Source organism: Mesoplodon bidens (genome assembly GCF_964165515.1).
Source record: "Mesoplodon bidens genome assembly, chromosome: X".
Classification (NCBI taxonomy): domain Eukaryota; kingdom Metazoa; phylum Chordata; class Mammalia; order Artiodactyla; family Ziphiidae; genus Mesoplodon; species Mesoplodon bidens.
Window position 1 is genome coordinate 142,498,897 of NC_138163.1, and position 27,756 is coordinate 142,526,652.

At 47.7% G+C, this 27,756-nt stretch overlaps 1 protein-coding gene across 1 annotated transcript; it reads right to left on the reverse strand.

Annotated features, from left to right (window-relative positions):
• Positions 1-234: 234 nt before the first annotated feature.
• On the reverse strand, positions 235-3,080 carry LOC308608453 (RNA cytosine C(5)-methyltransferase NSUN2-like). The gene is given in 4 exon segments (XM_081221558.1): positions 235-944; positions 947-2,624; positions 2,628-2,696; positions 2,702-3,080. Coding segments are annotated over 4 exon segments (2,238 nt in total). The 5' UTR covers positions 3,068-3,080; the 3' UTR covers positions 235-819.
• Between the last annotated feature and the right edge of the window lie 24,676 nt (positions 3,081-27,756).

Below are 27,756 nucleotides of genomic sequence, written 5' to 3' on the forward strand. Positions count from 1 at the left end.
ACCCATAACCCCCAATATGTGTTAGATAAAAGAAGTGCCAGGTACATGGTACCAGTGCCACATGTTTGGGGTGATTTTACTGCGAACCACAAAGGTATTTGCCACCTTCTGCCCTCTGCATTTGCTGTGTTCCAGAAGTGGTGGTGGTCTCTCTTAAAAGCATGGATCTTATTAAGTATACTTTAAAAAAAAGTATTTGGTTCTCAATGTATTCTTTTTTTTTTTTTTTTTTTTTTTTTTTTTTCATTAATGACTCTTTATTTAAACTTTCCAAGGATCCCAAACCCCATTTAAAAATTAAAATTGCAGGGTACTCCAATAAAAGCACATAAAACCCTCATGACTAATATCACAATTCACAGTACAGCTCTTACTGTGAGAAAGTTTATTTTACCTTTTATTACAAAGGCACAGAAGTCATCTGAGACCTCAGATATTAACCCCACTGCGTATTAATGTCGCACTAATGGGCAACTTAATACAATTATTAAAGTTGATAGTACAGTTTTCCAACAATCCACACATAGTTACAGATTCTCTCTAAAAAAAAATGCCTAAAAGAAGCACTAGGCCTTAAGACCAATATAGGCATAACAAAAGGGACCTGAAATTTTCTGCCAGGGCAGTTATATTTCTTGGTAGACTTTAACAATGAAAGTCTATTACCGGCAACAGGCATACTGGACCCAACTTTGCCAAAGAAATGGGGAAATTCTAACAAGCTAAAAAAATACCTTCCATACGCTCCACGTGAAAGAGTCCGGGGGTCATTCACAGACCTAACCTTCCGTCACTTCCCAGTCTTTACAGACGTGTGCCTCACCAGTCAGTAGTCCTGGGTTTCGTCTCAGCGGTGATGCCAAGGTGGAGGCCCCTGCAGCCAGTGCACTGGGGCAGGCCAGCCGCCGGGTCACTGCCTGTGGCGGCATCCAGCTGGCCGGCTACTCTGCCCCTTGCTCAGCACCCACCTTGTCCTCCGGAGCCCCAGGGCTGGCTGCACTCTCGCTCGTTGGAACAGCCCCCTCTTTCTTCTTTTCTGCCAACACTTCCAGCCCCATCATCCTGAGATAGTGAAGCCGTTCGTTCTTTGGCACAAAAGTTCGAATTGAGGCCTTTCCCCGCCATCCACACAACACGATGGGGCACTGGAGCGTGTCCGGCTTCGTGGGGTCCGGTTCATACTTCAGGACGACGCTGCCCTTGGCCATGTCCTTGACTTGGCCGTATGCCTCACTGCTGAGTTTTCTAAAAAATGGATTTTCCTGGGTTAACAGAATTTTAACATCTTCCATCGAGACGGTGATAATTCTTGAATTAATAAATGGATACAATGTATATATTCCCTCCTGCGCCAACCGGAAAGCACAGTCGAACTCTTCACCGCTGTTATTTCGACACCAGACTTTAACCCCAGTGTTAATAACCTTCACCCTCTCGCTGTTGTTCAGCAGCACGTTTCTCAGCTCCTTGGACACCATGTAGAGCTGCCTCCTCTTCCCCTCCACGGTTCGAGTTAACAGGTTCATCTTTGGGAAGGAAGGGCCCAAAGCATAAAATTTCTGGATAGGTGGAAATAATGGGTCGTCTTCAGGAATAAATACAAACGGATCTTCTTTAAATCCAAATAACTTCATTTTCTTAGATGGAGGAGGACCACACACACCATCTTTCTTATTTCCATTATTCTCTAAATTCTCAGCTCTTTCAGTTGCTCCTGTGTCGCTAATACCAGCGGCCGGTTTACTCTCCAGCTCCAAGGGGTGGGAAATGCTCCTTCCCATGGGATCTGCGGGGCCCGGCTGCACAGGCCCCCGCGGTTCTGCAGACTCACCCTGCAGCTTTGGGGGACGTTTATTCCATGGCATTGAAGACTTTTTCACTAATACTGCCACGAAGAACCCTCCAGTGTTTTGATGATGTGGTAATATCCTAAGACACCGCTCTAGGTGCATCGCCTGTGACTTCTCGGGGTCCTTCGGGGGGAACATGGTAGGCCGGATTTGGGTGTGTCTGCTGTGCGGAACATCATCCCACACTGCAAACCACTGCCCATCCTTCGTCATCACCTTCCACTGTGTGAGTCCAGGCATCCACTTTAGTCCTGGCAACTCAGAGGACACATCAGCAAGTTCCAAGGCACCTTCACTCTTTTCCAGTAAAGATGCTATGACTGCTTCATCTTCAATGGGGTTTAGTGAACACGTAGAATACACCATCCTGCCGCCTTCCACTAGCTGTTCAGCACCCCGAGTTGCAATCCGCAGCTGTAAACCATGCAGCTGCAAGCTGTTTAAGGTGCTCCACTTTTTCCAGACGTCAATGTTTTTTCTCATAGTGCCATCTCCACTGCAAGGGACGTCACATAAGATGCGGTCATAGAAGAGAATCTCCTTCTTCCCGTTCACATCCATCTGGAGCCGAGGGATGCAGGACGCATCATGGTTGACCACCATGATGCAGGGACTGCTCAGCCGCTTGGCCTGATGCACAAGCAGGTAGCAGCGCTTGTTGTCCACGTCATTCGCGATGACAAACCCCTCTGGGAAAGGCACGCTCATGTCAGCATGCAGCATTTCGATTAGCTGTGTGGTCTTTGATCCAGGTGCTGCGCACATATCTAAAATCTACTTATGGTGAGGGTGAGCATTAAGCAACAGTGGTGGAATCATGCTAACGGCTTCTTGACGACTGATGTTTCCCAACTCAGGGGCTGTGGAACTTCAACTTTCTGCCCGTCCACCTCCAGGTCCTCCAGTTCCTTGAAATACTTGTTCTTTAAGCAATGGAGAATCTCTTTTGCGTGGCTTTTGTAACCCGTAATTCTTAAAGTGGCCGGGAGAGGCTCCCTGAGCGCTTCCATGAACTGGTCCCACTCGCCTTCGGGCACGATCTTGAGTTCCTGATAGTAGTGCTCGAACAGCTTGTTCTCCTTGACGATCTCGGGGTACCCGCCTTCCCAGCCCGCCCCACTGCGCTTCTCGCCGTCCTCGGCGCCGTCCTCCGCGCTCCCGGGTCGCTGCTGCTGCTGCTGCTGCTGGAGCCGCCGGCCCCGCGACCGCCGCCCCATGGCCCACGCGGCAGCGCACCTCTCAATGTATTCTTAATGTCAGAGGAAATTGTATCTGGGGCAGAGCCACCTGCAAAATCCAAAAATCAGCATTCCAAAAGAGGGTCACGTCCTGAGTTGGAAGTAGAACAGAAATTGGAACGGACACCGTCCACCTCTGCATATCAGGCACCCTGCCCAGTTACAGGCCCCACGAGCAGCTCCTTCTGTCCAGGAAGCATTAATGGCAGGAGACAGGGGTCCGGGGTGAGGGGCCGGCACACGCCAGGTGTCTGCCCTCCAGTGATACAGGCTCGGCCGGCTTGGGGGCAAACCCACGGACCTCGGATGGGGCTCCATTAAGAGTCTCCCCCAGAGATAGGCATGGCCTTCCTATTGCCACAGAGGTTTGATCCCACAGCTCAGAGTTGACTCCAGCTGTGATTCTGCAGACCCTCTGACCAGGACCAGGATGGGGTGGGCGTCTGGAGGGAATGGGAAGGCTCCCCGGGGAGGGAAGGAGGAATGAAGGCTTGGGAAGGTCTCGGGGTGGGACTGGAGCTCATTAGGGCCCTGAGCTGAGTATCCCCTTAAGGGGCCGGGGGCTGCCCAGGTGGAGGCCACGGGGGCAGGAGAGAGGTCCCTGAAACATCTGGCCAGCGGTGGGCTGCAGCCTCTCACGAATGTGGCCGCAGAGTGTCTCGGAGGAAAGGGAAACGTATTTTCACATTTTCTCAGCCTAAAAAGTCATGATGTCCTAATTATCATGAGACAGGCTGTACGGAGAGCTGGTTTCTGTCCTCAGGCTCCCCCAACACCCAGCCCCTCCGTCCTCTTCCTCCTTTAAAATGCGGACAAGGACACAGAACCCACGCGTTCCTCCTCTTCCTCCCCCCCTCGCTCACGTCTGTGGACACGGGAGCAGCTTCGATTCACCATCTCCGCACACGTACCTCACAAGACACGAGGTATGTGTCCATGATGGATAGGACACATCCCTCGACACTGCAGACGGGAACCCTGGCTCCACACCCACAATACTCAGCTCTTCAAGCTCCTGTGCTGGGCTGGCAAAAGCCCAGGAACCATCCAGCATGCGTGTAGGAAATTACCTTCTAGATGCGTAAAGGTACGTCCTCCCAAAGGTGGGAAATGGAAACTCTCGAAGGCCATTTTTATTTCCAGCATTAGCTTCTGCTAGAGAGAAAGAAAGAAAGAGAGAGAGAGAGAGAGAGAGAGAGAGAGAGAGAGAGAGAGAGAGAGAGAGAAAGAAAGAAAGAAAGAGAGAAAGAAAGAAAGAAAGAAAGAAAGAAAGAAAGAAAGAACCTCTGATCACCTCCCAAAGGCCTCACCTCCTCACACATCCTATCGGGGATCAGGGCTTCAGCATATGAATTTAGGGAACACAATTCAGTCCATAGCACTTGGTAAAGATTTATTAAAATTCACATGTTTTCATTTCCTGGAAGCTTTGTGATGACATTTACACAAGGTGCCTTTAAGCGAAAGACTGGTAAACATCAAAGCCCGGCCTATAGGATTTGGTAAATCCCTGTGAGCAGAATCCCTGGACATGCGACAGTAAAGCAGCCACGGACAGGGGGACAATCCTCTCAGAAACCAGGTCATGTTCAATTGTTTGCTTTGAATAAAATGGGAGGAATTGCAACTGAATCTTCCTCTTACAGACAATGAAAACGGTATTTGAGGGTAGTTCTCTGTGTGCTTTTAAAAGCAAACTTTTCCTTTTGGAAGAGTTTTAGATACAAAGTTGTGCATCTAAAAGAGAAATTTTTAGAGAAATTGCAAAGTCGTGCCGACGTGACCCATGTGCATTTCCACTATGCATCACCTCTTACATTATTACGGGACATTTCTCACAGTTGACAAACCAAGGCGGACACATTATCATTAATTAAGTTCACACGTTAATACTCAGACTTCCTCATTTTTCCCCAAATGTCCCATCCCACGACCTTTGGTCCTAACATCTCCTTAGGCTCCTCTGGTCTGTGACAGTTTCTCAGACTTCCCCTATTTTTGGTGACCTTGATGGATTTGAGGAGGGCTGGTCAGGTATATTGCAGGCTGCCCCTCTATCGGGGTCTGATGTTTTCCTCCTGGTTAGATTGAGGTGATGGGTTTCGAGGGCAACCACAGAGGTAAGTGCAAGGAACTCTATTCCACGTGGAGTCTGACCTCCCCAGAAACACCCTCCATGCCGTGCCTGGCACACCTGGCCAAGCTGAATACCTGCACACACACATCCTCCACCTGGCCTGGCAGCTGCCTGTTTCCGTGGTCATAACCCACTGTCCTCACCTGCCCCGCCCATCCCACTGACCCACAGGTTCCACACACATGGCTCCACACTTTTCCCTGACAAGCCCTGCCCAGTGCACCTGCCCTTGCTGGAGGCTCGGCCACACCCAAGCCCCCCGGCCCGTCCTCCCTGGGAATTCCTCCCTGACCCCCGTAGCTTGACTGGCCACAGCTGGCATGTGAGTGACCAGAAGGAGGCACGAGGTGGGGACACTGCTATTTAGGACACCCCAAGGCTACTCCATCCACGGTCCCAGGGCTTCCTGGGCATCTCCAGAGCTGCAGGTCTCCACTTATTTTACAAGCACAGAGAAGCCGTCAGCCCAAGGGTCTCCAAGAGTCTCCTGCAGAAGCTCTCACACTATATAACGACAGCAGTCTCCCAGGGGTCAGAAGGATGTCCCTCAGCCCTCTGTTTTCCAGTCATCTGACCATTTCAGGAACGGGCAGGGGATGATGACGGAATGCAGCTGAGGCTGCTCAACGCTGCAGCTCAGCGTTCTCCCAGAGCAGACACGTTCCAAATATGCACTGCAGTGAATAAATGAGTGGGGGAGTGAAAGAGTCCTCTGTCTGGACAGATCTTCACAGAAGTCGAGAAGGTAAAACTTCCAGGTGGGCCATCCGGGGGCCCCCTTCCCTCTGAACCCCATTCCTGACCACTGGGCTCTGAGGATGACTCTCAACACCCCCAGGACCTTAGGTCTCCGCAGGGCACCATTTGGAAAACAGATGGACATCCTATACTTCAACCAGTCACCCCTGCAGTGAGGCCTCTTGGCATTGGCGGGGGGGGGGGGTCTTTGCTGAGAACTGGACAGAACACGGTAGTGGGACTCTTGGGTGCAGGTATGTCTGTTTTTGGGTGTAATGAGTTCAGTGTCTATGCCCTGAACCCCATGTCTGTGAACGGGACCTCATATGGAAACTAGGTCTTTGCAGATGTGGTGCAGTGAAGGGTCTGAGATGAGGTCCTCCTAGAGGAGGGTGGCCCTACATCCAATGACGGGGTCCTTCTAAGACACAGAAGAGGAGAGACCCAGACACAGAGGAGAAGCCCTGGGAAGACAGAGGCAGAGACGGGAGGGAGGCGGCCACAAGCCCAGGGACGCCTGGAGCCCCCAGAAGCTGGAAGAGGAGGGTAGGACCCTCCTCTGGAGCCTCTGGAGGCAGCTCAGACCTGGGACACCTTGACCTCAGATGTTTGGTCTCCAGGACTGGGGGAGGATGAATGTCTGTGGTTTAAGTCACTGGATTTGCAGTTATTTGTGACACCAGCCCCAGAAACTGACGCACTGAGTAAGAACTCTACACCAGTGAACTGGGTGAAGAAGCGGGTTAATTCTCCCCATTGAAAACCACCAAAGAAAGCCACCTGACCTCTGACAGAAGGTGGCGGCCCTGACTCAGGACCCCGCAGAGAAGAGTGTCCTGTTATACCAGGATGGAGATGCAAAAACTTAGGTTCCTGAGCCACAGGGCAAGGTGGCTATCGCCATGAAAAAACAATTCAGAAAGGCTGATGTTAGAAGTACAGTGAATACAGTCCATGTTCTTTTTACAAGACAATGAGCACGGCATCCTAAAGTGACCTGCTCCAAAGTTAATATTTGTCCTTGTGTAGCTTTGGGAAATGACTCATCCCAAAGATTTGTCCTGGAGTTGTTCCCGTGGATGTGAAGTGGGGGCTCCCTCCCCATTCCCTGGGTGGGCTGCATTCTCACAGTGAGTGATCTGGGATGTTGGCCCCTCGGAAAGTGTCCTTCCAAGACCCTCCGGGCTCGTGGACTCAACAAGCATTCATTAGCACCTGCTTTAGGGATTTGGGAGACACCTGTGAGCAAGAAGACCCATGGAGAGTTCACTTTCTGGCCAGAGAGTGGAGACGGATGATGATCAATAAATACCTAAATTGTAGAGCACGTCAGAAAGAAGAAAATAAACCAGTGGCATGGGGTCAGTGGGGCCAGGTGTGCTTGCTGGTGGGAGGGGAAGTTCTGATTTAAATAAAGCCATGAGGTGGATAGGGGTTAGCCAGGTAAGTAACCAGGCAAAGAACTGTCCAGGTAAGACAATAGCCCATGCAAAGGTCCTGAGGCAGGAGAGGGGTTACCCAGGTAGATAACCAGGCAAAGAGCTGTCCAGGTAAGACAGTAGCCCATGCAAAGGTCCTGAGGCAGGATGGAGGCCAGCTTGTTCAGGGAAGAGCCAGGAGGTTAGCACAACTGGGATTGGATAAGGAGGGAGGAGGGGGAGAGAAGGAGGAAGGAAGATGATGGGTCACCTGGACGCCAGGTCACCTGGACTCCGGGATAGGACTCAGGCAGTGAGTCCAGTAATGAGCTGTCAGGAGGATTCATTTGCTGCTATCTCTCCCTGAGGGTTCATTCTTTAGCCCACTGGGGTCCCTCCTGGTTTCACGTCTCTGTGGGTCACAGGGTAGAGACTCCTCCTCTTGGAAGACTGCCAGCCCAGCCCCCATCTCTGTTCTCCTCCCGGGGGAGGGGGAGTCATGGACACGGAGGATATGAAGCAAGCTCGCCCAGCTCCCTGACCCACAGAGGACCCTGAATGGGTTAGAGCTTATTGGGAACGGCAGCTCTGAGACCCGGCGTGCTCTCCAGCAGACGGGACAACCACTTGGAGGTCTCTCAGGGGCCTCAGTTGTGAGACCAGAAAGTGCTTCACAAAGCAGAGGAAAGTCTTCTTTTCCATCTATGGAAAGTTTCCGTAGACGCCATGGATGCTACAAGTCAGCATCCTCTTAAATCGCCAAATAAGGCAATTCCTCAAATAGCCTCCCTCAGCTTGATCCAGGAGTCTGTCTCCAGAAAAAACAAGATCGACCTTAAAAGTAAATGATGGTATTCAAACGTAACGTGTATGAAAATTGATACCCGAATTCCAAACATGCAGAAAATGAGCTCTCAAGTCATTAAGCATTAGTCATCACCTTCCAAGGCTGCAGTGTGACCTCATCCGCTGGGTGCAATTTCCCTCTGCTCATTAATGACTCAATTTCTCCCTCCCTCTCTTTCTGTCTCTGTCTCCCCCTCTGTACACACACACACACACACACATACACACATGGTTTATTTTTTTTTCTATTCTTGATGCTGCAATAGTGTTTTGTATGTTTCTCTTCTGCTGTTTGATGAATTAAAATATTGTCCATCCCTTTCTCCCTCTATCCATCCATTGCTATCTATCTATCTATCTATCCATTATATCTATTTGTTTCTCAACCAATCATTTATTCATCTATCTATCATATATCTATGTAAGCATCTATCCATCTGTCCATTATATATATTTGTCTCTCAATGATCTATCATCTCTCTATGTATCTCTGTATGAATCCATCCATCCATTCATCATATCTATTTGTCAATCAGTCAACTATCTGTCTGCCTGTCCATCCACCCATCCATCCATCCATCCATCCATCCATCCATCCATCCACCCACCCATTATATCTACTTATCTCTCAACCAATAATTTATCTATCTATCTATCTTTCTATCTATCTATCGATCGATCCATCACCTATCTATGTATCTATTATCTATATCTATCTATCGATCCATCACCTATGTATCTATTATCTATATCTATCTATCCATCTATCTATTGTCTACCTATATTTCTCTCCCTGCAGCCCCAGTGCTGTAGAACTTAACCATTTGATCACACCTTGTGCTACATCCATTCACAAAATCTTCTGGAACTCTTTGCCTCATTAAAGCCACACCAAGGACAAAGCAAAGTCCTCTGTCTGACTGTGGGGCTGAATGCTGGCCCCTGACACCCCTCTCAAGTTCAGAACGTCTTGGGGGAAGGCGCCCGCTCACACATGCTCCTCCACGCCCTTGTCTTGGCCTTGAATGTAAGCCCTCCACCCCCTCTTGCCCCCAGACCCACACTTCACTCTGGGGAGCCCCTGTTCAGTGCTGAACCCATGCTGGCCCCCTCGCTGGTGATCAGCAAGTCATCTCTGGGCCCTTTCAGCCGGCCCCAAACACTGAACAGGGCCTGATATGTTCCGTCTGTCTGGGGGACCCACCACACCTTCTCCAGGGGGCAGAAAAGCATGACTCAAAGCACATGTGTCTCCAAGCAGATGTTTCACATCAGGTCCTAGGAAACCGAGGCAAACATGTGAAAATACTGTCGGAAAACCTACATCCCCAGCCCCAGTTCCAGAAAAGACAGGAATCTGAGATGTGGTCCATCAGAGGGGATACCGAGGTCATGAGGAGTAGGACCTCCTGCACCCAGCCCAACCCCCCCATCCCAGGGACACTTACTCAATCTTACAGCTCTTTGTGCACCACTGCTGTTCTTTTTCGGTGTTTTTTTGCAAGGAGACCCAGGCGCCGTCTTCAGGTTGGCCGACACTGCCATGTTGCCAGCATCTCTTGGTGCTGTCGTTGGGGGGATAGGCCTGGAGTCAGCCCAGCTCCCTCCATTCCCCGTGCCATGGCTTGGGGCACGGCATCTCCCATCCTCAGCCTCCGTTTCTTCAGCTGCGTGATGGGTGTTAGGCCGATCTCAAGGGACCACAGTGAGCATCAGGGGACTGGCTGCTCAGAGGTCATCAGCGAACGCCCTCCCCCTTCCAGAGCCCTCCCGTCCCCTCCTCACAAGGAAGAGAAGGTGCTCTGGGCCCATTACATCAAGCATTGTCGCCAAGGTTCCCTTACTCACCTCCGTGTCTCTCACCCACACATTTAACCTCAGACGTCCAGCCTCCAGGACTTCGAAAAATAATTGTATGTTGTTTGGGTCACCCAGGCTGCGGTACTTTGTTATGATGGCTCTAGCAAATTGACACAATGCCTGAGGTCACATGGCTGACGTGGAGACAGATGCGAACCCAAGAGGGCTCTGAACACACAGCTGTGAACCACAAATCTGACTCAGAACGGGGGGGGAAACAGCTGGGGTTTAACGGCCGTTTTGCAGGTGCTCTGGTTGGACTGGGCTCGAGACGCTGTTGGGTGCTTGGCACACCTCGTTTCCATGGCAACCAGCAGGGAGAACAGGGAAACCCCCACCGACTCTCCCTCTTCTTCCATCCATCTGGATCCCCTCACATCCTTCTGGGCCATCTCCAGGAGGCTGCCCAAGCCCACACCCCAGCTCTGGTTTCCACGCCGGGCTGCTGGGTGCTCCCAAGCCTGACAAGGAAAAGTGTTCTCCGCAGGCATCCGTCACTCTTCTGACGTCCCCATGGTGTCAACACAGTGGGACCCAGCATAACAAGTCTCTGCTTGGGGAAAGAGATTTTCCCCCCACGTTTTGCTTCCTCTTTAGACCAAAGGGAGCCACCTGGATCTCGAAGAGGAACACGATGCACCAGGACCAGAGGTGTTTGTCAGAATGTACCACAGCTGTCAGGGAAGTGACAGACACGTCTCGCTCCGTGGTGGCACCGACTGGCGTGTCACTCATCTGGGATGGGACATGACTGGTCATCAATTAAGAGAGCATGTTGCTAGCAGACCGTGAAAGACACTGGGATGGATCCTCCCGTTGGAGAACATGCATAATTCCCCTTCATGTCACCAGAACACACAGGTGTGCTCAGGCAGACCTCAGGCATACCGTTCCGAAGATCCTCGGCACCTGGCTCCTGCCGTGACAGCCCCAAATTCGTTCTTATCTTACTCAAAATGTCCATGAGAAAGTCAAAAGAATTCCCCAAGCACGGAGACTCCTGAGGAGACATATACAGGGTATGGAGGGAAGAAATCTATTAATAAAACTCCCACATGCTAAGGGGAAAAAAAAAGAGCTTACCCCAACTCCTAGAGTATGAAATCTCTGATACTCATTCTTATGTCGTATTAGAACATTTTTTTCTAAATTTATTTTATTTATTTATTTTTGGCCCCCTTGGGTCTTCATTGCTGCGCGCAGGCTTTCTCTAGTTGCAGCAAGCGCAGGCTACTCTTCGTTGCGGTGCACATGCTTCTCATTGCAGTGGCTTCTCTAGTTGCGGAGCACAGGCTCAGTAGTTGTAGCATGTGGGCTCAGTAGCTGTGGCGCACTGGCTTAGTTGCTCCACAGCACGTGGGATCTTCCCTGACCAGGGATTGAGCCCACGTCCCCTGCATTGGCAGGCGATTCTTAACCACTGTGTCACCAGGGAAGTACAAAGCACGTTCTTTCATGCTAACTTCTGGCACTTGAAGGAAAAATAAAACCACACACGAGTCAAATATGAGCTTTGACATTCTGAGAGCTGTCCGATGTTTCCACCTGAATAGTTTCCCCAAATCACATGAGTGAATGTGTGAAAGTGGTGAGGCAGATGGGGTCTTTCCAACAAAGAGAGCCATTCCAGTCACAGGCCCATCTGCTTGGTGAAGAGCGTGAGAAGTCTGTGGACACATTTTGAAATCACAATGGACAACCGTTCGCAGAAGGTGAAATTCACTGCGATTTATAGGAGCACAGCCACGCTGCCCGTGTCCAGCTGGAGTTACCCCATCCTGTCCACTCTGGATGTTGGTACCTCCACACACTCTGACTTACGTGGAAAGGTCACACTTCTGTTCAAATGGACATACTTTCCCTTCTGTCATTTTGCTGGCTGTGCTTCTATGAGAAGCTTTCTTTCTTTCTTTCTTTCTTTCTTTTTTAAGCTTGATTTTAATCATTTTCATTCTCCTGCATGGTGTCTTCGCCACTTCTGACAGTGAGTTTGCATACAATATGCTCCTTGGGTTTGGGGGGAAACAGGCAGGTAAAGGAGCATAACGGATACTTCCACAGTGTATTAGGAGAGCTCAAGCATTCACTTCATTTTTGCCCCACATTTCCTCCTGGTTCCCTCCTTGGTATTGGCAGCCGTTTTGTAATGTCTGCCTCGGGACTGGTTGGCTCCTGAGGGTCTGGAGAGCTACTCCCTCCCTGCCCTCGACTGTCACCACATCAGGAAGCTTGTGGATGGGGTCCCTCTCACACACGCATTTCCTGATGGGCACAGGGCTCCGAGAGCATGCAGGATAAACCTCGGAATGTCTTTTTTTTTTTTTTTTTTTTTTTTTTTTGCTGTACGCGGGCCTCTCACTGTTGTGACCTCTCCCATTGTGGAGCACAGGCTCCAGATGCGCAGGCTCAGCGGCCATGGCTCACGGGCCCAGTCGCTCCGTGGCATGCGGGATCTTCCTGGACCGGGGCACGAACCCGTGTCCCCTGCATCAGCAGGCGGACTCAACCACTGCACCACCAAGGAAGCCCGGAATGTCTATTTTGACTTCTGTAATTCCACCACGCATGTAAAATATCAGGCTTGTAGCCGAGAGATTGCCCACCATCACCAAAAGGTCTTGATGGGGTTAGACCCTATCACAAGCAAGCCCTCTTGCAATTAAGACGACTTCACGGAAATGAAGCGAGGCTGTACCACAGCTGCTCACGTAATCCGGCCACAGAGCTGGTACCCACGGAGCCTGATTCAGTTCCCATGGGTACATAGTTAAAGTAACCCATAATTGGGTGTGCTGGCGGTTAACTCTATTTGCGTCCAGATTCCACCGAAATCACTCATTATACAGTCCCAGCGTGAACTGCTCTTCTCTGTGTGTTCTGTCATCCCCGCAATTAGATTTTCTTAGTTCCAGGATCCAGAGTAACACACGTGAACACACGTTGCAGAATAAGAAATCACACAGCGTGCGTTCGGTTAGCCATCAGACAGGTGTCGTTGCTGTGATTTTTACATATTTTTTATTGAAGTATAGTTGACTAACAGATACAAACTACTATACAAAAAATAGATAAGCAACAAGGATTTACTGAATAAAACTGGGAACTATATTCAATGTCTTGTAATAACTTATAATGGAAAAGAATCTGAATATATATATATACATGTATAACAGAATCACTTTGCTGTACTCCTGAAACTAACACAATATTGTCATAGCTGTTTTTGGTCCTCCACTTTGACTCTATGCGTGGACGTCCCTCTGATTTGCCCACATTCGGGCAAACACCACCAAACAAACCACAGAACGATGCTTATGGACGTCGATGTGTCCGCGAAAAGACAGGCTCTCAGCAAGGCTGCAGCAACAGAGGTCTCGTTCGCGGGAGAGGCACCGATACATCATGCAGAGTAAGTGCTCAGCAAATCGCCGTGAGGACCGTCGCTGGTGGGGTTGCCTGCACTCTGCTCCCTGTAAGTTGTCTTGTAAGGGTGATGGTGACACATGCTGGTATTTGTCCTCTGCTGCAGTTTTCCCTTTGTCCTTTGTAATATATTTTTATAACTTTACAGAAAGCAAAGAAGCATGTCTCCGTGGAGACATGACAAAATGTGATCCTGGCGGTGGCTGCAATGGTGGAAAGCAGGTAACTTCCCATGTGGGAGTGGGAGATGGAGTCAGTCATTGGAGGGCAGGGTAGCTCTGTCTAACATCTCTCAAGCTATATGCATCATCTATTTTATCTATCATCTCTGTATCTATGCATTTATTATCTATCTATGTCTATCAGTCTATATTAGCTGTGTATACCTATTATCTATATGTCTATCATCTATCAATTTATCATCTAACTACATCTACCTATATTATCTATGTGTATCCATTATCTATCTCTATCAGTCTATATTATCAGTGTATATTTATTATCTGTCTATATGTCTGTCATATGTCTTTATCAATCTATCACCTAACTACATCTATCTATATTATCTATGTGTATTTATTATCTATCTGCCTATCATCTATCACTCTATCATCCAACTGTATCTATCTACATCTATTATTTATCTAACCTATCTCTATATATCATCAATATCTATGTATCTAATCTTTAATCTATTGATCTGTATCCATCTAGTTATCTATTCCAGTGGTTTACAACTGGGGGTAATTCTGCCCCCCAGAGACACTCGACAATGCCCGGGGACATTTCTCATTGTCACACTGGGGGTAGGTGGTGCTCCTGGCACCCGGTGGGTGGAGAACAGGGATGCTGCTCCACACCCCACAGGGCACAGGACGCCTCACATCCGAGAGTCCTCCAGCCCCACATGCCCGTGGGGCTGCAATGGAGAAGCTCTTGTTTAAGGTATCAGAGTCCCTGAGATCAGCATTCATTTTCACGAGGCTCTTTGCATGGTGCAGACACAGACTCTGCCCACCTGTGTGCTTTGCTCTAATATCCATGCTTCCTGTATTCTCACCTACACTCTCCCCCTACTCCCCCATCCCCTTTCAATCTCATCTCATCTGTACACATCCAACCCATTGCAGAAAGGAAACGCCTGAAGAAATGCTTGAAGGCACCTATTTAGAGAAGCTTTGTTAAACTAAGCAAGGATCTGGACAGCGTGGTCCACGATGGTTTATTCATTTGATTTGAGCGTGTTCTTTTCATAAAAGCACTTCCACGTGGCAAAAATCATGAAAGGATGCTTTTGATCCAATACCACAGAGCAGAGAAAAAAGGGCAGGAAGCTTTCAAGAAAAGTTGAGTCACAAACTTAAATTGTGCATCTTCCCGTGAAGATCGGGGAATATGGATGTAGATAAAAAAATATTTTCATTAAGTACGACTTTGTAGACATCTGTCCTCTGACTAATGCACTACGAGGGTTTACACACTTGGGATGTTGATTCATGATGTGGGTGGGATGCTGTTTGGAATAAAGATTCTCTGGCCTCACCTCCAGAGATTGTGTTTCAATAGGCTGGGAATAGGGCTCGGGAATCTGCATTTTTTTACTGTTTTAAAATTTTTTAATTCATATTATCATAAAGTAAAATTGACTTGTATGTGTGTGAGTGTGGTGCTGTTCCATGAATTTTAACACGTTTAGATACCTGTAAACATCATCACATTCAGGACACAGAGTGGTTCCATGAACCGCCCCACTCCCACCTAAAATTTCCCTCATATCATGCCTTTATAGTCACATACAACCCTCCACCCCACCCCCTGGAGGGTTCTTCATTTTAAACAAGTACCCCCGAGCAATTCACATGCGAGGAAACAAATGATGTAGTGAAAAGATTGTTAGCCTCAGAAAGTCTCAAGACCAAATCAGGCTGAAGCATTTCTTGGTTAAGGTAATTCTGGATAAAGCCATTGATTATGCCTGACATCACTTCTCTCATTGAAAAACAAAGGTAATATTTATCTTAGAAAGTGGTCGTGAAGAAAGAAGAATGAGGTAAGCCACATCTGGCACATAGTAGATGTCCATTGAACAATAGCTAGTATGACATGTTGGCTTTTTAAAAAAAGAGGAGATTTTAAATACTATGAAGATTTTTTTTAAAGGTGCAGTCTTCTGCTTCTGACCAAGATGGAATAATAGGCACGGAATTTATTCTCCTGCCTGAAACAGCTAAAAAAGTGAACAAATTTATGAAATCATTTTTTGGAGACACTGACATTGCACAATGAAAGATAGTGAGCCCAGAGAAATTGGATACTATTGAGGTGAACCCTGTGATTGCCCCAACTAACAGTCCTCAGAGATTTTCCAGGCAACGGCAGAAGGGAGGGAACCCAGGTGGTACCTGGGAGACTCCCTGCATTGAGGATACAGAGCTGAGAGCCTGAGGAGACCAAGGTAGCAAGACTTGATGAACAGAGAACCAGAGAGGAGAAAGCAACCCAGAGAACCACCTGCTGATTGACCTCAGGAAGTCACCTGAGAACTGATCCACACGTGCCTGCAAAGAAACCATCCTAGGTCAGGGAAAGGACCAGGCGAAATGAATATTGGAAACAGTGCCTGACACTCACACAAATCCCAAAAGTACTTGTTCTTACCTCCCAGATTGGAAAACCCTGGTAGTTCACGGGGCGTTATGTAGGATAGTGAGAATGATCTTGCCTCAATAGGTTGGACAAATTAACTTTAAGTTAAATGCTGCTCTGGTCCATCCCAACAAAACATAAAAGCCAGGGCCTGAAAGGTTCAAACTACGTCCAAATGACTTAATTGCATCCCAGAGGAAAGCTCAAATATACTTATAGGAATACAAAAATACCCAGCCCCCCACGTGATAAAACTAAAAATGTCTGGCATCTAATCCAAAATTACCAGAGACAAAAAGCAGAAAAAAATGTGACCTATAATAAGGAGAAAAATAAATTAATTCAAACTGATCCAGAATTGACAAAGATGTTACAATTAGAAGATGAGAACAATAAAACAGTTCTTAGGACAGTAGTCAATTTCTGCAAAAAGCTGGAGGAAAGACTTGGAAGATACAGAAAAGGCTCAAATCAAAGTTCTGCAGAGGAAAACTATAATGGCTGATACTTTAAAAATTAACACTGGATGGGATTGAGGACCAGTCAGTATTACAGGATTAGTTAATGTGAAAACAATGGAATACACATTATCCAAAATGAAACACAGAGAGAAAAATGACTTTAAAAATTAAAAGAGCATCAGTGAACTCTGGACCAACCTCACGTGGCCCAATACATGAGTAATTAGAGTCCCCATAGAAAAAGCAGTTTTCAAATCTAATCTCACTTAATTTTCCCAAATTAAGTCTTCTGATCCCTATTTTAGAGATAAATAGGGTCTCCAGTTAAAATACAAGATGACATGCAATCTTTGGGATGTCAAAGATTTGTATTTAAATTACTTGTAATTTATCTGAAATTCAAATTTAACTGGGTATCTTTTTATTCACTCTGCCAAATGTGGCAACCCTGTAAATGGAGTGATGGTGTCACAGCTGTTAGATAACTAATTCTTCCAAGGCCATGTCATGAGAAGAGATGAGTGGGGTCTGACCAGTGTAACAGAGGAAGAACAGAACTAACACCACGTTGAAACTACTTCTCTCACTCTTCAGCTCATGTATCCTATTACTTTATCCCTGCACAAAAAGAGTTAAATATTAAAGAAATGTTGTTTCTGCCCAAACAGCCCATTAAGTTCCCTGAAGAAAGTTCTGATCCCATGGTGCAAGTTAGTTACAGCTACTATTTGTTATAGATAAATTCACTTTCAGCCTAGAAACCTTGCACATAAGCAGAGATAAGGGGGATAGAGTAAAAATAACTGTTAACAATTTGAAGTTTTTGCAGCAGTCTTGTGATCCAGCCCACATGACCAAGCAGAAGAACAAAGAAATGTTACTCCTTCCTGGAAAGCCAGGTGGCTCCCAGAGGTCTGCACTCTGCTTTTACCATTTAATCTCAAACCCTCCTATTTCCCCTTTTCTCTTAAAATTAAAGACACCTGAATTCTATTCCAAGTTAAGATGGTTCTTTAGGACGTTAGTCCACCATCTTCTTTGTTGGCTGGCTTCTGAATAAAGTCACTATTTCTTGCCCTGACACCTTGTCTCTCGACTTACTGGCCCGTTGTGCAGTATGAACAACAGTATGAACTTAGACTTGGTAACACTGGGTTTGTGTGAACCCAGTGCTCATGTTCTGATGTCCTAACATGCCCCTCTTTTATGGGTTCTGCACCTCCCCTCTGCCCCAGCTCAAGATCTTGCTCTATTTGTCTGTGGTCTATGCCCATGTCCCAAATTAGATTATAAATTCATTTGAAGGTAAAAGCAAGATGGCACTCTTGTAGGCATTCTCAATGACTGGTAAGGTGCTGGATGAAACATATGCTGATAGATGGATGGATGGATGGATGGATGGATGGATGGATGGATGGTTGGATGGTTGGATGAATGGATGGTGGATGGTTGTTAGATGGACAATGGATGGATGGATGGATGGACGGATGGATGGATGGTTGGATGAATGGATGGATGGATGGTAGATAAATGGATGGATGGATGTGAATGGCAGGAAAGTATGACACCCCAAAATATTATGCTTTTTGCCTTAAGGATTATTTTGAGCTGAAGGCAATTGAGAAGCAGCAGATACAAATAAATCTCCCTGCACTCCCTTACTTGCCTAAAAACAAGGCATACATTTTCAAAGTGTCCCTCCTCCCCTGTCTACCAGGAAAGACAAAAGTTAATCATCAGAGACAACTTTAGACTCTATCAGCCTATAGATGGCACCAGAGAGGCCCACATAACTTACTTTACTAACCAGCCGTTATCTACTATTAGTTAACCTTCCACTCTTTGCTGTCCTTGGAAGCCTAAAACTACTTTCCTTTACCCATCCATTTCTCCACAAACGTATTGTTCTTTGTTGGAGATGCTATGTAAGCTGGAGCTCTAAGCCAGCACTTTGAGCCACTCACTTTTCTGTGGGTCTCTCCCATGTATACACAAAATAGATGTGTTAATACACGTCTGTTTGTTTTTCTCTTGTTTGTCTGTCTTTTATTACAGGGGTCCCAGCCAAGAACTCAGAGGGTAGAGGGAAAATTATTTTTCCTCCCCTGCAGAAGGTTGGATGGATGATGGATGGATGGATGATGGATGGATGCATGACTCCACAATAATAAGGAATTGACATACTATTTGCAAACCATTATTTAAGCCTTTTTCCTACAGTTTCATGCTCTGTGTCATTCCCACAGCCTGTCTTATTGCTTTATGCTGTTTTTAAATCCATCAAATCGAAAACCCAAAGCCCAAAGAAATCCAGGAGCCAGACCATTAATGGGGTAAGTGTAGTCTTCTTCTACCATTAGCGAGTCTACAGAGAATGCCTGATGGGCAGAAAACCTGAGGTCATCATCCTAAAAGCTCTATCTCATCCTTGGGGAGGGGACACAGCCCAGGGATGCCTCCGGTGGTTTTGTCCCAGGAGGAGGAATCAGGAGAAACACCAACCTTATTTTATTCTCTTTAAAAATAGATGTGGCCCCTGAAACGGTGGTTCAGTGCCTTGAGATGGATGCTAGAATGATTTTATTTCTGTCCCCTTAATGAATCTTCCTTGTGTGTGTGTTTTGCTTTTTATTGCTTGATAGACATAAATTAAACTTTGCTACATTTGGACTATTGGACGACCAAGATAATTGACAATGATGACATTAAAATTACATCAGGAACAAGATGTCTCTTCAATAAAACCTTATTAATCAGGATCTCATAAACTCAGAATTTGGGCTGAAATTTATCTTCGTGTTGGTGATTAAGAAAAGACTCTGAATAAATTAATAGTGTGAAGGCTTCAGGGGAGAAGTTGAAATTACTTAAGAAAATGAGACTTTCCACAGTTTAGAAGCATTTTTTTGACCCCTAAAAATATGGGATTAATTGTAATTGTCTATCAAATGATCAGATTGACTACCCAAACAGTATTCATTAAAACTTTGGAAGTGTTTAATATTTTGTGTATTGAAAGTAAGCCTATTTTTATAATACTCTGTAACACCCACTGTTCAATCATTAAGACTGGCATTATTCTTATTTAATAAAATTAGTGAAATTTTTATAATAGTGAATTTTAGCAAACTGCAGTAAATTACTTTATAAAGTTTTAATTCACAGCTCCTGAATATCCCTGTCTGATACTATTTCATGTTTTTGCTGAGGTTTATGATACAGCGCCTATTATGGGACTGGATTCCTGTTCTGGTTTTGCTAATGTCTGTTTTTCTGACTTCAGTAGATATTTAATCTCTTTGCAGTTATTTCTTTATGTGTAAAGATCAGGTGGACTAGATAATTCCCCAAGTTGCTTCAAGTTTTAAATTCCACAATCGTATGGTTAAATTAATAACATTTATACTGTCACTTTTGTTTTCTACCTGGTAAATATGGACGTGCACGAGGGTGTGTATATGGAGTGGGAGAGATATTTTATGTGTTTTTTTGTGGGTCTATTTCTTTAAAAATAATTTTAGGTTGAATGAATGTGAATTTGTAATTTCATAGGTTAGAAATGGTCAAATGTTAGCAACTTCATGCAGCTCAGGCTTATTAATTTGTGTGCATATCTTAGTTCTCCTGGTGATTTCAAATTCCATGAGAGTGGGGTTGGATTTTCATGTTTTTGCATCCATCCAAGGGCCTAGCACAGCAACTTCCAAGCTAGCTTGTAGCAGTCAGCTACTGCCATGTAACAAACCATTCTTACACTCAGAGGCATAGAAGGATAATCATTTATTTTTGTTTGCTCAACTTTAGTTGGCTGATCTCAGCTGGGCATGCCAAAAGGCAGCTGTGCATATTGTTGGGGTTATAAGGTCAGGATCTCAGGTCAGCTCTATGTATGTTTATTCTGGGTCCTGAGTTGAGGTTATCAGCTGCCCAGGGAAGGTTCTTCCCACAGTGATGGTTGAGCTGCAAGAGGGCAGCCCAATGGTGCAAACACATATCAGGCTGAAATCTGGGGAGAGGGAGAGAGAACTTTTTAAAGGAACAATTCATGGCTCACTATTTTGTGATTGAATGAATGAATTCTCAATTTTTTTGTGACATAGCTTCCCTAAGAATGTAAATAAGACAACAACTGTAGTAACAAACTTGACAGAGTCCTGTGTCCCTCATAAGTGCAAAGCACCATTGAAAATTTTTCTGTGTTCACCCATTATCTCACCATGAGTATGACTAAATAATTTCCCAGAATGGTGCTCAGGTATTAGGTTCTCTGGGTTAGAGAAACATGATTGGTAGATGGGCATGAGATGCAGTAAACAAGAGTGGTTCTCCAGCCTCAGTCTCTTCGTGTGCATTTCCCAGGGATCCTGGGATGGTTCGGAATTCAGCATGTGGTGAAGAGAAGACGGAGGCATACACAGCCCCTTGGCACAGCTGAATATCCTCCTGCATCTCTGGGCATCTAAGGAACAGGAAGAAAGGAACTCATGCCCCAGCATGCCTGCTACCTCCCAGACAGTCCCTATTCCTCCTCTCTCCTGGAAATCTTCTCTCTCCCCCCACACCCACTGAGACATTCAAAGTCCAGCCTCTCCAAGGTGAAGCCTCTTGTCCATCTGAATAGTGGGCAAGGCTGCAGGTTAATGACTACCAAACTCCCGCTGAGTGCAAGACCAGTCACCTGGTAAAGCCTCCGGTGACCCCACAGGGAGATACTGTCCTCCTTTTCCAGCCAAGAAAAGGAGATTTTTATCAGTAGCAAAGCTAACGCTCCCACCCACGTCTGCCTGGCTCCAGAAACTTTATGGGCACTTCTGGACTATCTTTCATTCTCAGCACAAGTGTTTTATCTTCAGTGTAGAAAGGCTGCTGCCATCTTGGATTTCACTCCCATAAAGAAACAATAAATTCCTTAGGATTTATCCAACAGATGTTATTTTTATCCACCAGATAAAATAGGATATATCTCTGCTGGGAGGATGACTCCTGTGAGATAAAGACACAATTTCTTGCAACTGTGCAACTTAGAAAATATTTGGAATTTGTATACCATGTTCATGGCAACACTATTCCCAGTAGCCCAAAGGTGGAAGCTACCCAAGGGGTCATCAGTGGATGAATGTGTGAACCAAAAGTGGTCCATCCATACAATGGAATGTTATTCCACATTAAAAAGGAAGGAAATTCTGACACATGCTATGACATGGATCATTCTTGAGGACATTATGCTCATGAACTAAGCCAGTCACAAATGGACAAATACTGTGTGATTACACTCATAGGAGGTCCCCAGAGGAGTCAAGTTCACAGAGACAGAAAGTAGGATGGTGGGTACCAGAGGTTACGGGGTTGGTGTTGAATGGGGACAGAGTCTCAGTGTGGGAAGATGAATAAGTTCTGGAGATGATGGTGGGGATGGTCGACCAGCACTGTGAATGTACTTAATATCACTGAACTGTGCACTTAAAAATGGTGAAGATGTGGCTTCCCTGGTGGTGCAGTAGTTGAGAGTCCACCTGCCGATGCAGGGGACACGGGTTCGTGCCCCGGTCCGGGAAGATCCCACATGCCGCGGAGCGGTTGGGCCCGTGAGCTATGGCCACTGAGCCTGCGTGTCCGGAGCCTGTGCTCCGCAATGGGAGAGGCCACAACCGTGAGAGGCCCACGTACCACAAAAAAAAAGTGGTGAAGATGGTAAAACAAAACAAAACAAACAAATAAAAAAAATGATGAATTTAAAAAACAACAATTTTATTCACTAAACATCTGAAAATGAGTCTTCTCACGCATCCCGCCTGCACCTTTCTGGGCTTCGAGGGGTTCTGTGCTGCGTTCTTTGGCAAGAAGACAGAACACAGAAGCTGTCACCCTTTGGGGCAGAAATGACACGGAGCATCCTGGTACTTCGTAGCTTCACAGAATCTGAGCTCCGAGGGCCGGCTCTGTGCCTGGTGCCTGTGCTCATGAACTGTGTGGTCCTGGCCACACACTTGCAAGGCAGCACCGTGACCCTCAGTCCTCAGGTGGGCCACAGGTACAGGGAGTCGAGGGTGCTGGGTAGAATAGTGGCCCCCAAAAGATACACCCACTTGGAAGCTGTGAATAGGGACCTATTTGGAAATAAGGTCATGCAGATGTGATGAAGTGAAGGGTCTGAGATGAGGTAGGGTGGCCCTACATCCAGTGACAGAGTCCTTCTAAGAGACGGAAGAGGAGAGACACAGACACAGAGGAGAAGCCCCGGGAAGACAGAGGCAGAGATGGGAGAGATAAGACCACGAGCCCAGGGACGCCTGGAGCCCCCAGAAGCTGGAAGAGGCGGGAAGGACCCTCCCCTGGAGCCTCCAGAGGGAGCACAACCCTGGGACACCTGGACCTCAGATGTCTGGTCTCCAGGATGGGGGAGGATGGATGCCTGTGGTTTTAAGCCTCATGGTTTGGGGTCATTCGTGACAGTTGCTCCAGGAAACCCATATAGCCAGGACCTGGGCGAGGGAGAAAGCTCAGTCCTGTGGTCTCCACTGCAAGCCCAGGGGGCTCCACCTACAGACACCCATGTCCCAGGAGGGGGCTCCGGTCTCTGGCGGTGGAATCCCCCTCTAGCTCCTCTCTGATTGGCAAGGCTGAAGGCAGAGTCTGCATGAAACCAGGGCCCCTTGGGCCCCTTCTCTGAATGGGTGGCTGCACAGGTCCTGGTGGTAGAAGGAGTTTCCATGTGAAGGGGTCTGGGGGCAGACACCTCTTGTCCTTGGGAGGAGCTGTGAGCACTGAAACAGAGGGGTAAGGGTTTGCTGGGGCTGCCATAATAAAAACAGGGGCTGGGGGCTCAAACAACAGACATCTGTGGTCTCCCCGTCCTGGAGGCTGGAGTCTGGGATCCAGGTGTGGGCAGGGCTGGTCCCTCCCGAGGCCTCTCTCCTGGGCGTGTAGACGGCCGTCTTCTCCCTGTGTCCTCACAAGGTCGTCCCTCTGTGCGTGTCTGTGTCCTGATCTCCTCTTCTTATAAGGACACCAGTCCTATGGGATCAGGACCCACCCTAGTGACCTCATTTTACCTTCATCACCTCCTTAAAGACCCGCATCTCCAAATACAGCCCCATCCTGAGGTCCTGGGGGTCAGGACTCAACATGTGAACTTGCAGGTACACAATCCCTCCCGTAACAGGAGGCAACCAACACATCATCAAGACAGCCTGGCCTGAAATCACTCGGCATTTAAACCTTCCCATCAACAGCATCATCTGTACCTCGAAGATCCTGGATCACACCTGTCCCCACCGAGGGTCCCATGACTGAGGCCCCCTGGGAAATGTAAGACAGTAAAAGGCAGTGTTTAAACCAGAGACCCCAGTGCTTCCAGGGGTCTCCCTGAAACTCAGCCCACCCCTGTGATAAAACACAAGACTCCTTTCAATACACACCCTCAGGTGCCCACGAGAAAAGGTTTGCTGAGGTCTACACAGCGTGTCAGTGGCCATTTTCCTACCAAATCCATCTCTGTGTCAGAGAGAAAGACAGCGGCGTCCAAAATCCAGATTCCAGCAAGATACCCAGGAGGTGTTGCCCAGTATTTAGGCAGAAAAGATAAGTGTGGACAAGCTTACGGCTGTTCTGTCTGCCAGCTGCAAAACACAAATCCAAATAGTGTTTGATGGAGGGGGGTGGGAATTGGGGGGAAACAAAACCATCCAACAATGATTCCATCAGTGGAGTGTATCGGCTTTACGAGATCCATCAAAGAATTTGAGTATCAGGGACGGAGAGAAGCATCCAGCCCCTCTCAGGCTGGATGACGGCGCCGATTGCTGTGTGTTTAACATTGTGATTAAACATGGCGAAGCCCGGGGGGAGAGAATTTTTGATTCGGAGGTTAAGCCAATATTAGCAAGAAAAATAAAATAGAGCGAGCCGGATGGCCCAGAGCGAGGCTGCCGCGGTCGATTCCAAGAATGTTTAGCTACCAAATGAGCAAGTGGCTAATTGTGTAAACGCTGCTAATTACGTGTGCAGAAGCCTCTAACCGGGGCTTCTCCCTGTAACTAATAAGAAATCAATTAGTTAATGAAGTGGCCATTAAATGCATGGCTCATCCTAGCCGGGGTATTTTTAATGTTTCTCTTTTTTCCCCCCCTTATGATCCTCCTTAATTGCCACTGCCATACGGCGCGCACAGCTTTCAGCATATCTAATGAAACATCATTATATGGTAGCTGGCATTCTTGGAAGGGCTGAGAGAAACCTGCTTCCCAATTATTTTTAATTGCCAGACACTCTCACAACTGGGTCTTCCAACCACGGGCTTCAGAGCCCCGCACTGTCACAGAGCACGCATACAGTCTGTGTTTTCTCTCCGCAGTCTGTGAGCGTCGGCTGTGGTCTCAGTCACGCCAGCGACGCAGCCACGCCGCCTAAACAGGGTGCCAGGCGTGAATGAGCCTTTGATGGAGCCGAGGGGAGCCCAGCCTCCAGCCATCCCTGCTCCCCAGGACCAGCCCCAAGGAGACCCATCCATCCAAAGGGGTCTGCTGGCACCTTCCCCCGGGAGAGCCAGGGCTCGCAGACACGCGAGACGCACATGCGTTCCCCGCTGCCCACATCGTCACCCACCACGGGAGGGTTCGAGCCTCATGCACACTTTAAAATTATGAATTGGCTTTGGAGCCGATGGGTCTGCCGATGACCAGTTGTCACTTCTGCAAAGTGAATTTCTGACCCCAGCTACCTTGCTTGCCCCTGAACTTGGCAAGGTATAAGAAGTAAAGATTTCTGGCCCTCCTTCAGTCCAATATGTTCCCAGGGCGATTATGTAGCTCGTTCAGAAAGCTCATGTCTGATAGGGGAGCTTTTTATCGCGCATCTAAATGAACTGTGGTCCCTGAGTCAGAATGGGTCCTGCTGCCCGGCGCCCCGAGTCCCACGATACAATGGCTCCTGGGACGTCTACTTTAAAAAAACAAATTTCGATAATGTATTCAGTCAGAGGAGGTGTGTGCCTCTGCTTTTATTTTTGGATAACAGGCAAATTAAATTAGTGAATCCAGCACCCCCGTTTCAGGAAGTCTGCCACCAGCAGCTGCCGTGGGTTCAGACGTCAAGAGGAGGGAGACGCAGTGTGATGTTTTGTTCATTACATCAACAAACCCGGTTCGGGTAACAGCATTCGGTGGAGAGCCCCATCAATCCTCATCCGTTTAGTTCGCGTAACGAGAAGTGACAGTTGTGCCTCGGATTCATAAGGACGTGCGCGGGGGACAAAAGAGGTGCGAAGCGCCGTGCAGAGCTCGGCACCGCCGACAAACATCGCTCCGGAGAGCGGGGGAGGCTCATGTGTATGGAGGAGAAACGTAACGTTTGGCCCAAGGCGACTGGCGAGTCCGTGTGGCTACTAACGAGGTTACTGGGGGAAGAACTGAACCCAGCCTTTTCTCGATTTGGGGTTTTCCCCCTGCTTCCCCTGAGGCTTCATAGGTTGTAGAAGCGAGCACCGCCGCCCACCGCGCCCCGCCAAACACTTCTGATGTTTTCCAACCGAATGCACTGTTTTGTGCTCAGCACAGCACAGATTTGGGCAGTGGCGGGGGGCAAAGGGAGGAAAATCCTGTGCCAGAAAATCCTCATTCCTGCCCAGACATCTCTTTCACGTTCTGACACCCAGGTCTGACGCACCAGATTCCCGGGGACTCCAAACTCTCCTGGCAGTTCTAGTTCAAAAGATGAAGGCACGAAATCTCAAGGCCATGCCGGGTTCAGGCCCCAAGCGCCTCCGCATGCAAGCGGCACCAAAGGCACTTGGCAAAAATGCAGTCACAGGGACGCAGAGAAAAACAGGTGTGTCTGCAAACTGGACCTCGCCTGGGCTCGGAGACCACAGCTGAGGCTCCCCGTCATACTTGAACCAAAAGGTGTGGACAATGGGGCATATGTACTAGAGCCACGGCGAGGCTTTTCACACTCCAATGTAGCTTCTCTGGCACAGCTGCCTTCCTTCCTCCCAGGCAAGACGCTGATGTACAAACGGCATCTCTGGCACATTTCCCAAACCCCAGGCTGTCGGCATGACCTCAGATAGCGCCCAGCTTGGACCCAAGCTGCTTCCTGCACGGTGATCGAGACCCAAAAGTGCAGCAGATTTGAGGACTGACTGTGTCACTGATAAAACTAGGCCATCAAGTGGCTTTGGAGCAGGATTTTTGGATTCTGGATTCTGGATCCAGATTCTGGCAGAGCACGTAGGAAATCCAAGCTTGAGATCAGGCTCTTGACAACTCGTTTCAAGTGGGGAGTTTCCCTCTCTTGTTATTAGACGCACGGCTGCTTTTTAAAAAGTTCCCGATGAGAAGCCAACTTAGCTGATCTGTGTAGCAAGGGGTTGTATCCGTCAGGGTTCTTGAGAGAAACAAAACTGATAGGATGTGTGTGCATGTGTACATGGCAAGAGAGGGATTTATTTTAAGGGATTGGCTCGAGGGACTGTGGAGATTGGCAAATCCAAAATCTGTAGGGTAGACCAGGAATCTGGAGACCCAGGAAGAGGTGATGCTGCAGCTCCAGTTCAAAGGCCACGTGGAGGCAAAATCTCTCTTCCTCGAGGGAGGCTGATCCTTGGGCTCTTAATACCGTCAACTGATTGGACGAGGCCCACCCACACCATGGAGGCCAACCTGCTTTACTGAAAGTCGACTGATTTCAGTGTTCATCCCACCTAAGGAATAACTTTACAGGAACATCTAGAATAATGGCTGAACAACTACCTGGGTACCATGGCCCAGCCAAGTTGACACATAAAATTCACCATCATGGGCTTCCCTGGTGGCGCAGTGGTTGAGAGTCCGCCTGCCGATGCAGGGGACACGGGTTCGTGCCCCGGTCTGGGAAGATCCCACATGCCGCAGAGCGGCTGGGCCCGTGAGCCATGGCTGCTGAGCCTGCGCATCCGGAGCCTGTGCTCTGCAAGGGGAGAGGCCACAACAGTGAGAGGCCCGCCTACCGCAAAAAAAAAAAAAAAAAAAAAAAAAAAAAAAAAAAAAAAAAAAAATTCACCATCATGAGGGATCAAGAATGGAACCTCAGTTCTGTGCATTTAGGGGAGGAAAATAACTCAGACGGTGCTATTACTTTCTTGATAGCTAGGGAATCTATATG